This window comes from Bos indicus, chromosome 12 (assembly GCF_029378745.1).
Source record: "Bos indicus isolate NIAB-ARS_2022 breed Sahiwal x Tharparkar chromosome 12, NIAB-ARS_B.indTharparkar_mat_pri_1.0, whole genome shotgun sequence".
In the NCBI taxonomy this organism is placed as follows: domain Eukaryota; kingdom Metazoa; phylum Chordata; class Mammalia; order Artiodactyla; family Bovidae; genus Bos; species Bos indicus.
In genome coordinates, this window is record NC_091771.1 from 74,370,768 (window position 1) to 74,386,322 (window position 15,555).

At 37.3% G+C, this 15,555-nt stretch overlaps 1 protein-coding gene across 4 annotated transcripts in view; it reads right to left on the reverse strand.

The window, feature by feature from the left end:
* Positions 1-15,555, reverse strand: part of LOC139186122 (ATP-binding cassette sub-family C member 4-like) — a 162,523-nt gene that overhangs the window by 14,518 nt on the left and 132,450 nt on the right. For all 4 annotated transcript variants that reach the window (XM_070799914.1, XM_070799913.1, XM_070799916.1 and 1 more), the window contains 3 exons: positions 12,003-12,092; positions 2,137-2,309; positions 1,594-1,699 (listed from right to left, as the gene is read on the reverse strand). In XM_070799914.1, the coding sequence (XP_070656015.1) occupies positions 1,594-1,699; positions 2,137-2,309; positions 12,003-12,092 (369 nt within the window). The remainder of the gene's footprint in view (positions 1-1,593; positions 1,700-2,136; positions 2,310-12,002; positions 12,093-15,555) is intronic.

Below are 15,555 nucleotides of genomic sequence, written 5' to 3' on the forward strand. Positions count from 1 at the left end.
TGAAGTTGGTCACCCGCCCTCTGGAGCATCAGTCTTTGCAACAGATTGACTCATCTTTATGTCCACATTAAAGCTTGCAGAACAGACAATCACCTGTTTTCCTGAAAGGAATGAGGTACAGTCACCCCTCAGTGTGGGTGCAGTTCCAGAACACCAGAATGAAGTGAAGACGGCAGTAAAGTGAGTCACATGGATGTTCTGGTTTCCTAGAGCACACAGAGGCTATGCTTACACTACACTAGACTGCCAAGTATGCAATAGCATTATGTCTGAGAAAACAATGTACAGACTTTAACCTAAAAACAATGTGTTGCTAAAAAAAAAATACTAATCAACAGAGGAGACTTCAGCAAGTCAGAGCAGTAACACTGAGGTTACATACCACCAGAGCAACAATAACGATTGTGAAAAAGTTTGCCGTATAATGGGAATTACCAAAAGGTGAGACAGAGACATGGAATGATTAAATGATGCAGGGTTATAATAAACTCTCAATTTGTAAAAATGTAGTATCTGGGAAGTACAATAAAACACATTATCTCTATTTCTAAAGCAAGAAATACAAATAAGGTTCAAATTTGGAAAGGAGTACATCAAGGCTGTATATTATCACTCTGCTTATTTAACGTATATGCAGAGTACATCATGTGAAATATTGGGCTGGATGAAGCTCAAGCTGGAATCAAGATTGCGGGAGACATATCAATAACCTAAGATATGCAGATGACACCACCCTTATGGTAGAAAGCAAAGAGGAACTAAAGAGCCTCTTGATGAAGGTGAAAGAGGAGAGTGAAAAAAGCTGGCTTAAAACTTAATATTCAAAAGATGATGATCATGGCATCTGGTCCTATCACTTCATGGCAAATAGATGGGGAAACAGTGGAAACAGTGACAAACTATATTCTTAGGCTCCAAAATTGCTGCAGACAGTGACTGCAGCCATGAATTAAAAAGACACTTGCTCCTTTGAAGAAAATCTATGATAAACCTAGACAGCATATTAAAAAGCTGAAACATTAATTTGCCAACAAAAGTCTGTCTAGTCAAAGCTATATGGTTTCTCCAGTAGTCATGTATGGATGTGAGAGTTGGACCATAAAGAAAGCTGAGCACCAAAGAATTGCTGCTTTCAAACTGTGGTGCTGGAGAAGACTCTTGAGAGTCCCTTGGACTGAAAGGATATCAAAACAATCAATCCTAAAGGAAATCAACCCTGAATATCCATTGGAAGGCTGATGCTGAAGCTCCAATAATTTGGCCACCTGATGCAAAGAGCTGAATTACTGGAAAAGGCAGCAGGAGAAGGGGATGACAGAAGATGAGATGGTTGGATGGCATCATGGACTCAAAGGATTTGAGTTTGAACAAACTGGGACATAGTGAAGGACAGGGGGGCCTGTTATGTTGAACTTCATGTGGTTGCGCAGATTCAGACATGACTGAGCGACTAAATAACAACATTTTTTTTAGGAAAGATAGGAGAAACTAAGAGAAAATTACATTACTGGAGGTTCCTATCAAGTTTTACAAGGAAGGATACGTTAAGAAATTGAACATAAATGAAAACAGCTAAAATGGTGAGGGTCTTACCAATATCCATTCACAGTCAATGACATTGCTCAACCTGTGTGTGATGGTTATCACAGTGCACTGGGCAAATTTCTCGTGAATTTTTCTTTGTATTAACTTATCAGTACTAAAATCAAAGAAATTAATTTAGTTCAGTAAAGACAGGAAAAGCAGACTTAACACTTTAAAATATCATGATACTTTTACAATGTTTTTAAAAATCAATGCCTTAACATATAATCTTGTTCTTAAAAAGCTAAGTATAAAAGATCTATTTAGAAATTTAGTGTTTTTCATTAAATGATGGAAAATAGTCTTCCCTCAAATTTTCTTAAAACTATAAGGAGCTGGATTTGGGAATCTAGCTCTCTCAGGATGCCTCATAACAACATTAACCCCATGTAACATGTCTTGGTTTTTCCTTTGTTTCCTGCAATTACTCTTAGCAACAAATATCCATCGGGCCAAGAGAACACTTAGAAACATTTCTAAGCATCACTAAATGTTTTCCATTTACCACATTTAGAAGTCAGTTTCAAGGTTTCCTGGGTCTCAGCTCCATACCTTGGATCCACATTTGATGTGGCTTTGTCAATAATCAATATCTGATTTTTCTTGAGAATAGCCCTGGCAAGGCACACCAGTTGTCTCTGTCCAACACTCAAGTTCAACCCAGACTCTGCTAATTCAGTATTCATTTTACCAGGAAGATGTTCGATGGTGTCTTTAAGTTGCACCTGTGGATACAGAAAGAATGGCATTTTCCTAAGCAAACTGTTACTAAAGTAGACAAGCCTCTTACACATTAGAACTTTGACATCCTCAGGACTTCTTATGTATCTTATATGTACAGCCAGGTGAAGGGGAGAGCTCTTTCCGAAGAGTATTCACTGAAAGAGATGGTGGAGTGAAGTCAGGACAGAAAGATCTCAATATACCTGATCCCTGCCAAAGGACATCTTCCAGAAAACCCACCTAGGGATTAGCTAAGAAGTCTCTCAAAAAATGAAGCTGTTTCTTCCAATGTGGTTTAAGCAGAAAAGTTAAAACAAGCTTTATGGTTTATTCCAGTTTCCCAAAGTTCCTTTTGCATAGAAGTTGGTACACTAAAGAAAAACTTAAAAATTTTTACAGGAAGTCTTTTGCTCTGAAGATATAATCCTACCAGCACTTTACTATTTGGTGAAGTTTATACAAATTCAAACAATGGCAAACTGCACTATAAGGTGCATTAATAATCCTGGAACCTGCTCTGGTGATGGCTCTTTCCCAAGTTTAATTCTATAAATAGTGGACCAATCAAGTGCATTTTCCTCAGTGTCATAAATGTCTTGCAGTGAAAGAAAACTCATGAAAAGTAAGACACAACATCTTATTTACCCCAGAATATGGTTATAGGTGATGTTTATATTAATATATCTTCATAAAATTGTACTCACAAGATTAGAAAAAAACAAACTTTTAACTGCCAGAGATAATCTGAAAGTATATTTGGTGGTAGGGGTTAGTTCAATAAATATTTATTTTGGAAAAGTATTATAGAGCAATAACCAAACTCAGGCTATACTTGAAGTTGAAGAACAAAGAAGAAATACACTTCAAATTAGGAGACCAACAGACGATGAGTGATGGCTGATAAGTTATCTGACACATTATAATGTCAGATAACAACATACCAAGGGTGAGTGAGCAGTGTTTTCATTTTTTCATTTTTCAGGTATCCTAAATGCTGGAGCACATCTATGAATGTGAACCTGAGTTATGTTCTTGATGAGTCCAATCCCATGAAAGGGGAATTCTGAGTTAGGAATAAATACGGTATTAGTAGGTAGTGTTAGCATGAAAAGTACACAAAATCTAAAGGGTAAGATTTGGCTTGTGGTGCAAGTGGTTGAACTCGGTTAAGACTGACTTCCTGACTCATACTTGCCTCTGACTTGGATGACATCTCATCACTAATTTGATTTTACACTTTCCTATGAATTTGTCCATATTGGCTTCACGAGGAAAAAAGTTTGCGAGGGGAACAACTTTTTTTTTCCCCCCCCAAAAAATGTTGTTTGCTGAGACTGTCTTCATTTATAAATCAGGGATGGCTATGAGAATATATGAATATGAAGGTCTTCTGTAGTGTAATGACAAAATCAAGTTATAATTAAGTATTAAAATGGGTAAAAAGAACAATAGAATCAGAGACAATAATAACTAGGAGTTACAACTAAAGAATCTGAAAATATACAGATAATAGTATAATATTACTATTAAATTTATTGATTGAGATAACTGTGTTAGGACATATAAGGGAATGTACTTGTTCTTATAAGGTGTACATTTATGTATTTAAAGGTGAAATCCAACTTTTAATAAACATTTCTACAACTTACAAACAATTCAGAAAAATATAGATTATAGAAGAGGTGGAGAAAATATGGGAAGATACTAACAGCTGATAAATGAGGTGAATGTGTATATGTGTTCATCATACTATTCCTTCAATGCTCCTGTGATTTGAAAATTTTAAAACAATAAATTGGAGACTTGGGACTTTCTGGTGGTCCAATGGTTAAGAATCCTCCTGCCAATGCAGAGGACATGGGTTTCATCGCCGGCCCAGGAAGATCCCACATGGCAAGGGGCAAGTGAACCCATGTGCCACAACTACTGAGCCCAACTCTAGAGCCCACAGGCTGCAACTCCTGAGCCTGCAGGCCACAGTACTGAAGCCTGTGAGCTCCAGAGTCCAGGTGCCACAACAGGAGAAGCCATGTCAGTGAGAAGACTGTGCACTGCAACAAAGAGTAGCCCCTGTTTGCTGCAACTAGATAAAGCCTGCAAGCAGCAATGAAGAACCAGCACAGAAAAAAAAAAAAAAAAAATTGGAGGCTTATTCAGACAGTCTGGGCGTAAGTCCTGCCTGGCTCTGCCAACTGGACGAGTTACTAAACTTACTCTACCTTAGCTTTCTAAACTCTAAGACTATAGTATCATAATATCATAATTATAAAGATGAGTACCTAACATTGATAGAGTATAAAATGAATCAGTACATGTAGAATTGTCAACAGATCAATAGACATTGCCCAATATTAATAATATTGTCAGCTAGGCTCTCTTCATGGTCTGCTCCATTTTTCTCCTTTGTGTGTATCAGCACTGAGACCTTGTTACATATGCACTGGCTTGTTTTCCATCTTCTCCAAGAGAATTTAAGCTTCAAAATGGTAGAGACTTTGTCTTTTGATGATTGTGATAGCCCCAGAGTATGCAACAATGCCTGTCTAACAAGCTCTCAGTTGATATTTGTTGGCTGTATGAATGAAGGCATGAGTGAATCTCATGTGACATATCTGTTCCTATAAATTAGAAAATAAATCCACATAGATAAATAATTTATATACAACACTCTTTTCTTATTAAGTGTAAGTGTAAAAGGAATATATTCTTATAACAATTAACTGGCTCCAAGATACCACAACTTCACATTTTAAACAGTGGAAAGCACTGAAAAAGTTATGATTTAAGGAAAATGGAGTAAATAATACTATCCAAAATTATACATCTCAGTACAGAATCCTTCAGATTGTTTTTGAATTTGGGAAAATAATAGAATATAACAAAATTGAAAAATAATACACTGAAATTGAAGGTACCCTATTTCTATCTCCATAAAGATTTTCAATTTACCTACTACATATACTCTATCTACCAACCATGCACCAACACCCCTCATAGAAGGTCAACACAGATGTCAGACGGTTTCTATATTGTGTGGAACCTTTTTTATTTATTTATTTTTTCAAAAAGAAAGGTGAGTGTGGGCTAGAAGGAGACAGGGAAATGCAATCCACAGACGGAGAAGAGCTTTTACTAGAGCAGGACCAGCATTAAACGAAGTAAAAAGAGAGCTAGTTTACCTAATACAAGGCCCCAGGAAGTGGATATATGAGCTGTCCCACAGCAAGGACTGAACCACGTGGTTCCTGATGCACAGGCTGCTGATGCCCAGGTTTCTGTATCTTCGTTTCCTGTCTGATAAGACACATTTCTGTCCAAACAGTTCAGTTCAGTTGCTCAGTCATGTCCAACTCTTTGACACCCCATGGACCGCAGCACGCCAGGCCTCCCGTCCATCACCAACTCCCAGAGTTTACTCAAACTCATGTCCATTGAGTCGATGATGCCATCCAACCATCTCATCCTCTGTCATTCCCTTCTCCTCCTACGCTCAATCTTTCCCAGCATCAGAGTCTTTTCAAATGAGTCAGCTCTTCACATCAGATGGCCAAAATACTGGAGTTTCAGCTTCAACATCAGTCCTTCCAATGAATATTCAGGACTGATTTTCTTTAGGATGGAGTGGTTGGATGTCCTTGCAGTCCAAGGGACTCTAAAGAGTCTTTCCCAACACCACATTTCAAAAGCATTAATTCTTTGGCACTCAGCTTTCTTTATAGTCCAACCCTCACATCCATATATGACTACTGGAAAAACCATAGCCTTGACTAGACGGAACTTTGTTGACAAAGTAATGTCTCTGCTTTTTAATATGTTGTCTAGGTTGGTCATAACTTTCCTTCCAAGGAGTAAGCGTCTTTTAATTTCATGGTTGCAACTACCATCTGCAGTGATTTTGGAGCCCAAAAATATAAAGTCAGCCACTGTTTCCCCTGTTTCCCCATCTATTTGCCATGAAGTGATGGGACCAGATGCCATAGTCCAAACAGAGACACTATTAATATCAAACATTTGACTGCATGATTTCTTCCCCAGTTTTGACTGGACAGACTGAATGCTTAACTTCATATCCCAGAACCTAAGCTGTTTTGTTTTTATTTTCTTAGTTAATTTATTTATTTTAATTGGAGGCTACTTACTTTACAATATTGTAGTGGTTTTTGCCATACATTGACAAAAATCAGCCATGAGTGTACATGTGTTCCTCATCCTGAAACCACCTCCCACCTCCCTCCCCATCCCATCCCTCAGGGTCATCTCAGTGCACCAGCCCTGAGCACTCTGACTCATGCATCAAACCTGGACTGGTGATTTATTTCACATATGATAATATACATGTTTCAATGCTATTCTCTCAAATCATCCCACCCTCACCTTCTCCCAAGGAGTCCAAGAGTCTGTTCTTTACATCTGTGTGTCTTTTGCTGTCTCACACATAGGTTCATCATTACCATCTTTCTAAATTATATATGTGTGTGTGTGTGTGTGTGTGTGTGTGTGTGTATGTGTGTGTGTGTGTGTCTGTTAATATACTGTCTTGGTGTTTTTCTTTCTGATTTACTTTACTCAGGAGCAACACACTGATGATTCATTTCGAGAGTTTTATCTACTGTGCTCTTTTAACCTTTGACTGATAAGGTGCTTCATCTTCAGGTATATTTATGTTATATGTGTGACATTGTCTTTGTTTCTTAACGCCTCAATCAGAACTAATTAACTAATGAGCTTTTGTCAATTTATAGTAAGGTGGCTAGTTTTCAGTATATGAAGAAATGTATTTTCAGCATATTTTGAAAAATAACCAAGATGAGATGGTCAGCATCCATTGCACTGTCTCCCTTCTGAATGTCCATCTGTCCCAAGGAAGAAGGAGGGAACAGAATTAGAAGACTTTAAAAGAAGAAAACATAGCCATTCCCTCCTACTCATGCTCAGGCCACTCCTGTGAATTTGGGTTCACATGTCCAGTTTGGCACAATTTACAAACTAATAACTAGGGTTTTGAGTTACTTAAAAATTGACATCACTGATTTAGTGATACCTCATACAGTGATGGGCTTTCCAGGTGCTACAGTGGTTTTGAATCCTCCTAACAATGCAGGAGATGCAAGAGATGTGGATTCAATTCCTGGTTTGGGAAGATCCCCTGGAGAAAGAAAACAGCAACCCACTCCAGTATTTCTTGCCTGGAAAACTACATGGACAGATGAGTCTGGTGGGCTACAGTTCCACAGAGGGTCACAAAAAGTCAGATACGACCAAGCATGCACATGCACACACTTAGAGTGATAAATCACCCCATTATTCTATTTCTTTAGGAACTTTTCTTTATCACATCTGTATGTTTTCAATGAAAGATTTGGTAGGTTTCCTTTAAAACAGTCATAAAGAGGCAATTCCTAGAGAAACACAATGACGGGATGATTTCTCTAAGTGATATTACCAAAGTAAACTGGCTCAATTACAGAAGCAATACATGGAAACCACATACTTCACTTTTGAAATAAACTCATGTCTGTTTCTTTTTATAGAAAGCTCCAAATGTAGTTTAAATAAAGGTAGATCTTAGTGTTATATACCCCTTCTACCACTTCATCATTTTTAAAATTTAGATTAACGTTGCCTCTCTGTCCATGGAACAATGTCTTCTAAAATTCTAGAGTAATTTTTCTACCTGAGAATCTGTAAAAATATATATATATATATCAGCTGAGAAACAAATAGAAAAATAATTTACCAGTACTTCCAGTTTGTTTTAGGATATGATAATTTCACCATTAAAACTGTCCTGTAAATTCAAGATCAGTGGATAAGAAAGCTATGGTACATATACACAATGGAGTATTACTCAGCCATTAAAAATAATACATTTGAATCAGTTCTAATGAGGTGGATGAAACTGGAACCTATTATACAGAGTGAAGTAAGCCAGAAAGAAAAACACCAATACAGTATACTAACGCATATATATGGAATTTAGAAAGATGGTAACAATAACCCTGTGTACAAGACAGCAAAAGAGACACTGATGTATAGATCAGTCTTATGGAGTCTGTGGGAGAGGGAGAGGGTGAGAAGATTTGGGAGAATGGCATTGAAACATGTATAATATCATGTATGAAACGAGTTGCCAGTCCAGGTTCGACGCACGATACTAGAAGCTTGGGGCTAGTGCACTGGGACGACCCAGAGGGAGGGTATGGGGAGGGAGGAGGGAGGAGGGTTAAGGATGGGGAACACATGTATAACTATGGTGGATTCATTTTGATATTTGGCAAAACTAATACAATTTTGTAAAGTTTAAAAACAAAATAAAAAAAAGATCAGTGGATCAACCTATCTTTTATTACATTTGATAGTTAACTGCTCTCCACTCTTCTCTCCTAGAATTTCACTATAGACTCACAAACTTATATGAAATCAGAGGTGCACTTATTTTAGGGCAGGAGAAGGAAAGCAATTTGCCCAATTTAGGAAAACAAAGGAGAAGGAAATGGCAACCCACTCCAGTGTTCTTGCCTAGAGAATCCCAGGGACAGTGGAGCCCGGTGGGCTGCCGTCTATGGGGTCGCAGAGTCGGACACAACTGAAGCAACTTAGCAGCAGCAGCAGTAGCAGCAGAAAAACAAAATCCCCACATTGCTGGAAAGCTCGGTGGGTGTGTAAAGACTCAGTGCTGACATCCTTCACAAACCAGAATTACTGGCTGAAAATTGTCAGGCCTCTAAAACTGCCTGCTCACAGTCAAGGCTCATCTATATGTTACAGATTTCAGAGCTTCCCTGGGAGGGTAACACTAAATGACAAACACATCAATTCAAAATAAGAAAAACAATCACTCAGATTTGTGTAACAACGACAACAACAACAATTAAAGAACTATGCCACACTTCTCTGAAATGAAGAGAACAATCAAAAATTTAGAATTATTTATGTCAAAGAATGTTTTTTTCCTATGTTTCCTCTAAGAGTTTTATTGTGTCTGATCTTACATTTAGGTCTTTAATTCATTTTAAGTTTATTTTTGTTTATGGTATTAGGGAGTGTTCTAATTTCATTCTTTTAGATGTAGCCATCCAATTTTCCCAGCACCAATTATTGAAGAGATGTTTTCCCTCCATTCTGTATTCTTGCCTCCTTCATCATAGATTAGGTGACCATAGGTATGTGAGTTTATCTCTGGGCTTTCTATCCTATTCCATTGATCTATGTTTCTGTTTTTTTTTTTTTTTTTTTTGTGGCAGTACCAAACCATCTTGCTTACCGTAGCTCTGCATTGAATTTGTCAAAAAGGTCATTTGGGTTTTTCTATAACATCTTACATAATGAACTTTTTGGTCAACTTAATAATGTAGTCTGAAATCAAGGAGCCTAATTTTCCCAGCTTCATTTTTTCTTTCTTAAGATTGCTTTGGCTATTCGGGATTGTCTGTGTTTCCATACAAATTGTAAAATTTTTCGCCCTAATTCTATGAAAAACACCACTGGTAATTTCATAAGGATTGTATTGAATCTGTAGATTCTTTGGATAGTATAGTTATTTTCACAATATTGATTCTTCAAATCCAAGAACATGATATATCCTTCAATCTGTTTGTGTTGTCTTTGGTTTCCTTTGTCAGTATCTTACAGTTTTCTGAGTACTGATTTTTTGCCTCCTTCAATAGGTTTATTCTTAAGTATTGTATTCTTTTTGTTGCAACGGTAATGGGATTGTTTCCTAATTTCTCTTTCTGATCTTTCGTTGTTAGTGTATAGGAATGCATGTGCTTACTTTTTAGAAGCAAAAGACTGAGCTAGGTCCTAGGAGAAATTCAAAGACTGTCTATGGTTTAGAAGTCTAGAGTTTGTGCCATCAGTAGAATTGATTTATAAAATGAGGGCAAATACACAAAATAAATTGTATTAAATATTCAAACCAACAGCAAGTTAATGGTCAAAAATGTTTCACACAAGAGTAAGGAAATTCAAAGAAGTGGGGCAAAGGAAAACATGACACAAATGACAGAAAATTCTCTAAAAATAAACCTATTCATGTAAAAACTTAGCAAATTCTCCAGGGCTCTGTTACCTGCATTCATGTTGCAGCATTAAAATGACAATAGTTCAGTTCAGTTCAGTTCAGGCGCTCAGTAGTGTCTGACTCTGCAACCCCATGAATTGCAGCACGCCAGGCCTCCCTGTCCATCACCAACTCCCGGAGTTCTCTCAGACTCACGTTCATCGAGTCAGTGATGCCATCCAGCCATCTCATCCTCTTTCGTCCCCTTCTCCTCCTGCCCCCAGTCCCTCCCAGCATCAGAGTCTTTTCCAGTGAGTCAACTCTTCGCATGAGGTGGCCAAAGTACTGGAGTTTCAGCTTCAGCATCATTCCCTCCAAAGAAATCCCAGGGCTGATCTCCTTCAGAATGGACTGGTTGGATCTCCGTGCAGTCCAAGGGACTCTCAAGAGTCTTCTCCAACACCACAGTTCAAAAGCATCAATTCTTTGGCACTCAGCCTTCTTCACAGTCCAACTCTCACATCCATACATGACCACAGGAAAAAAACCATAGCCTTGACTAGACGGACCTTTGTTGTCAAAGTAATGTCTCTGCTTTTGAATATGCTATCTAGGTTGGTCATAACTTTCCTTCCAAGGAGTAAGTGTCTTAATTTCATGGCTGCAGTCACCATCTGCAGTGATTTTGGAGCCCAGAAAAATAAAGTCAGCCACTGTTTCCACTGTTTCCCCATCTATTTCCCATGAAGTGATGAGACCAGATGCTATGATCTTCGTTTTCTGAATGTTGAGCTTTAAGCCAACTTTTTCACTCTCCTCTTTCACTTTCATCAAGAGGCTTTTTAGTTCCTCTTCACTTTCTGCCATAAGGGTGGTGTCATCTGCATATCTGAGGTTATTGATATTTCTCCCGGCAATCTTGATTCTGGCAATCACCAATAAATAGTCATTCTCATATTCCAGGGCTTTCCTGGTGGCTCAGACAGTAAAGAATCTGCCTGCAATGTGGGGGACTCAGGGTTCGATCCCTGGGTTGAGAAGATCCCCTGGACAAGGGAATGGCAACCCACTCCAGTATTCTTGCCTGGAGAATTCCATGGACAGAGAAGCCTGGCAGGCTACAGTCTGTGGGGTTGCAAAGAGTCAGACATGACTGTGCGTATCTCTGTCTTCTGTCTTCTCACATTCCAACTCTATAATATACTTTTATAAACACTTTACTATGAAACTTCCTCATTTTATTGGTCTGATCTCATTCACATCTTTCAGTTAATAATGAAAAACTACTCTTATCTCCACTTAGTAGATGTTCCCTAAGACCAGAAGAATAAAATGAACACTGGAGGGTAATTAGGGTAATTACATCACTATATCACTAGTAGAATTTGATCCCACAGCTTTAAAATCTAGTTTAGTGTTCTGCTAAGGACAAGATAATGTATCTAGTCGTTCAACGTTTTAAGGAAAAAGGTAAAATGGAAATATGGCAATTATATTTCCAAGTTATATTGTTGGTTTTCATCATCATCAATTAACAAACATTTTAAGTGCAGACATATCATCAATGTTCTTCTAGGATGTAAACAAAGTCAGTTAAGCTGTTAAGTTCCTCTTAATTACCTTCAATGCTCTAAATGTACACACATAGATACTGATACTAACAAGTTAATTATATTTAATATTAATAAATTACCTCTTCTAAGACATTCCACAGTTCCTCATCTGTATGTTCATTAAAAGGATCCAGATTGTTCCTCATTCTTCCAGTGAATAAAACAGGCTCCTAAATACCCCAAAATAGTGAATGTTATTACCTTAACCTCTTTGTATTATATCCAATGCTTACAGAACAGAATTGAAATATAAAATATCAAAATTCACTGTAATTTTTAATAATAAAGTTGCAAACATATGTATAGAAAACATTATAAAATAATTTTCCATGTACAAAATGTGCTACAAAATGTCTTCCAGACTCCTGAACATTAACAGAAGAAGAAAGTGTTGAAGAAGTTTTTTATCATAAGAAAAAAAAACTGAAGAAGAGAAAGGAGGATTTGATTAAAAAAAAAAAAAAAAAGCTTCCTGGGAATATCTGCTTAAGCACACACATGCAAACTGAGGATATAATTCCTGGAGAAATTTACATCAAGATCTACATAAACTAGCTGTCAATCCTAGTGTGACTGGGAAATATAAATCACATGATTAGTTGAGGTTTGTGCCTCAAAGCAAAACCATTAAATATTTACACGCTGGCACTGAAGAATAAACTAGGCTCTTCTCTCCACTGGTCAGTCCTATAGGATATGGAATCTCTTCATTTGTATGAAAGGAATATCCCCACAGGTGCAAAGAGAAATCAGCTCCTGGAGTCTGCAGCACCTCTGTCCATGGAGAGATCTCCTCGGATTCTGCATCAACCTGATCCCCACATTCTTTCACCTGTGTTTCAGGATGACCTGCTTCACAGAACCTCATTATTAACTGCAAGGTCAGGATGACCTGAAACCCATTATGACCTGGGTCATAATAAAATTATTTAAATAACTTTTCCTGTTCTACTTTTGGAGGAGCCACAAGTAAATTACCCTAGAAATATATGTGTCCTTCCAAGTTTCAAGATAGAATCTTGTACAAAAGCTCACGTAGAATATTTACATTTTCTTCTGGAAGGCTCTAGTAAGCCAGGTCACATAATATGAGCAGAGAAGAGCCCAATAGGCTCCTTTCAGTGAAGGGGGCAGAACAAGGGCTGGCACACGTGTGGGAACAAGAGGAGACCTGACGCTTCCACAAGTGCCCGGAACTGCTCGGAATCACCAGCCTCAAAATCATGCCTGGCCTTGGGGCTTCACTTCACAAAAGCCTGAGACTAAAGATAAAGAAGAAAGACATTTATTTTGCCTAGTCATAAAGAAGAATGACACTCAGACAGCCTCTTGTACCTTCTTTAAATATTGTCTCTGTTTTAAGTATGGTGAGAGACAAATGAATGCAGAAGACTCAGGGTACGCCACTAAAAAATGTGTATCTCTAAGAAAAATCCAAAATTAAAAAGACATGATAAAAGGAGCTTTATTCTATACATCTGTGTATACCTGTGGCAGATTCATGTTAATGTATGGCAAAACCAATACAATATTGCAAAGTAATTAACCTTCAATTAAAATAAATAAATTTATATTTTAAAAAAAGGAGCTTTATTTGCCCAAAGTTGATTAAGTGGCCAATATGCCTCCAAAGCAGTGAAATCACTGGTCAGCCATTTCAAAATGATTACTGAACTGAAAAATCCCAAGACCCAAATTTAAGGTCTCCCTTAAAACTCTTGAATCTAGAATCAAAGAATAAACAACAATCTATGCAATAGTAACGGTTCATTTTCAGGGTAATAACCATCATTCTACTTTAGATTTTCATAAAACTTCTTACTGTTTGTAATTATCAACCCTAATATTTCTACATGCAGGCAATTTCTCATCCTTCAGTTGTGTGCATGAAGTTAAAACAGATGATGTGGCCAGGCAAGGGGAGGCTAGTCAACAATATTCCTCTTTTCTCCATCTTCATTTTCCAGACCCTTTCAGATAAGCAGCTACTCCCCGAACATAATCACAATCAGTGTTCTTTCTGGGAAACATACTTAACTACTTCAGATCTTCAGCACGAAGGATGAACATACTTCAGCTACCTGTTCTGTTCAAGGAATTATTTAGGAAGAGCTTTCATTTTTCCTTATTGCTGAAATTTTGAACACAAATTGAGGAGAACTTCTTATGAACACAGCATTCATTTCTGAAAGATCCCCCCAGGACTCAGGGTCTATGTCAACACTCATCTGTCTCTGCCTACCCAGGTCCTTGGGAATCTCTTTAAATTTGAATCCTGTTAGTATATTTCAGAAATTAATACCTTGTTGGCTGCAACATTTGCAATTTTTTTTTTTCATTCCATAGGCTGGCTTCTCGGTTTTATTTATGGTTGCCTTTGCACTGCAAATTCTTTTAAGTTTAGCTAGGTCCCATTGGACCTAGTTTATTTTTGTTTTTGTTTCCATGACTTTAGGGGACAGATCCAAGAATATATATTGCTGTGCTTTGTGTCAAAGAGTATTCTGTCTATATTTTCCTATTGGATCACGTTTTACAGGTCTTTAGGTCTTTAATTCATTTTGACATTATTTTTGCATATGGTATTAGAGAAAGTTCTAATTTCATTCTTTTACATGTAGTTGTCCAGATTTCCCAGCACTATTTATTGAAGACTGGAAGGAATTTATTTATTCCATTACATATTCTTTCCTCTTTTGTCTTTGATTAACTGACCATAGTGCATGGGTGCATTTCTGGGTTTTCTATCCTGTTCCACTAATCTATGTGTCTAGTTTCTGTGACAGTAACATACTTTTTCCATTACTGTATCTTTGTAGTATAGTCTGAAGTCAGAGACTGTGATTCCTCCAGTTTTGCTCTTTCTCAAGACCATTTTCACTATTTGAGGTCTTTTCTGTTTACATACAAATTAAAAAAAAAAAACAAAACTTTTTTTGTTCTAGTTCTGTGAAAACTGCCACTGGTAATTTGATAGGGATTGCATTGAATCTGTAAATAGTCCTTTTCAACAATATTGATTCTTCCGATCTAAGAACAGAGTATATCTTTCCATCTGTTTGTATCGTCTTTGATTTTTTCATCAAGCGTCTTATAGTTTTGGACAATAGGTCTTTTGTTTTCTTAGGTAGGTTTATTCTTAGGTATTCCTAGTGTTGTTTTTTCTTCCTTTTACATGATGGCTAGTGAGATTGTTTCCTTAATTTCTCTTTCTGATACTTTGGTTTTAGTTTATATAAAGGCAAGAGATTTCTGTATATACAATAGCTTATACAGCTCAATATCAAAGAAGCAAACATTGCAATCAAAACATGGGCTGAAGACCTAGAGATTCTCCAAAGAGAAATACAAATGGCCAATATGAATATGAAAAGGTACTCAACATCACTAATTATTAGAGAAATGTAGATCAAAATGACAGTGAGGTATGACTGCGCACAGGGCAGAATGGCCATCATTAAAAAGTCTACAAATAATAAATGCTGGAGAGGGTATGGAGAAAAGGGTACCTTCCCACACTGTTTGTGGCAATGTAAACTGGTGAAGTTATGGAAAACAATGTGGAGCTTCCTTAAAAAAACAGAAAAAGAGATCTCATGTGATTCAACAACTCCACACCTCAGCATATATCCA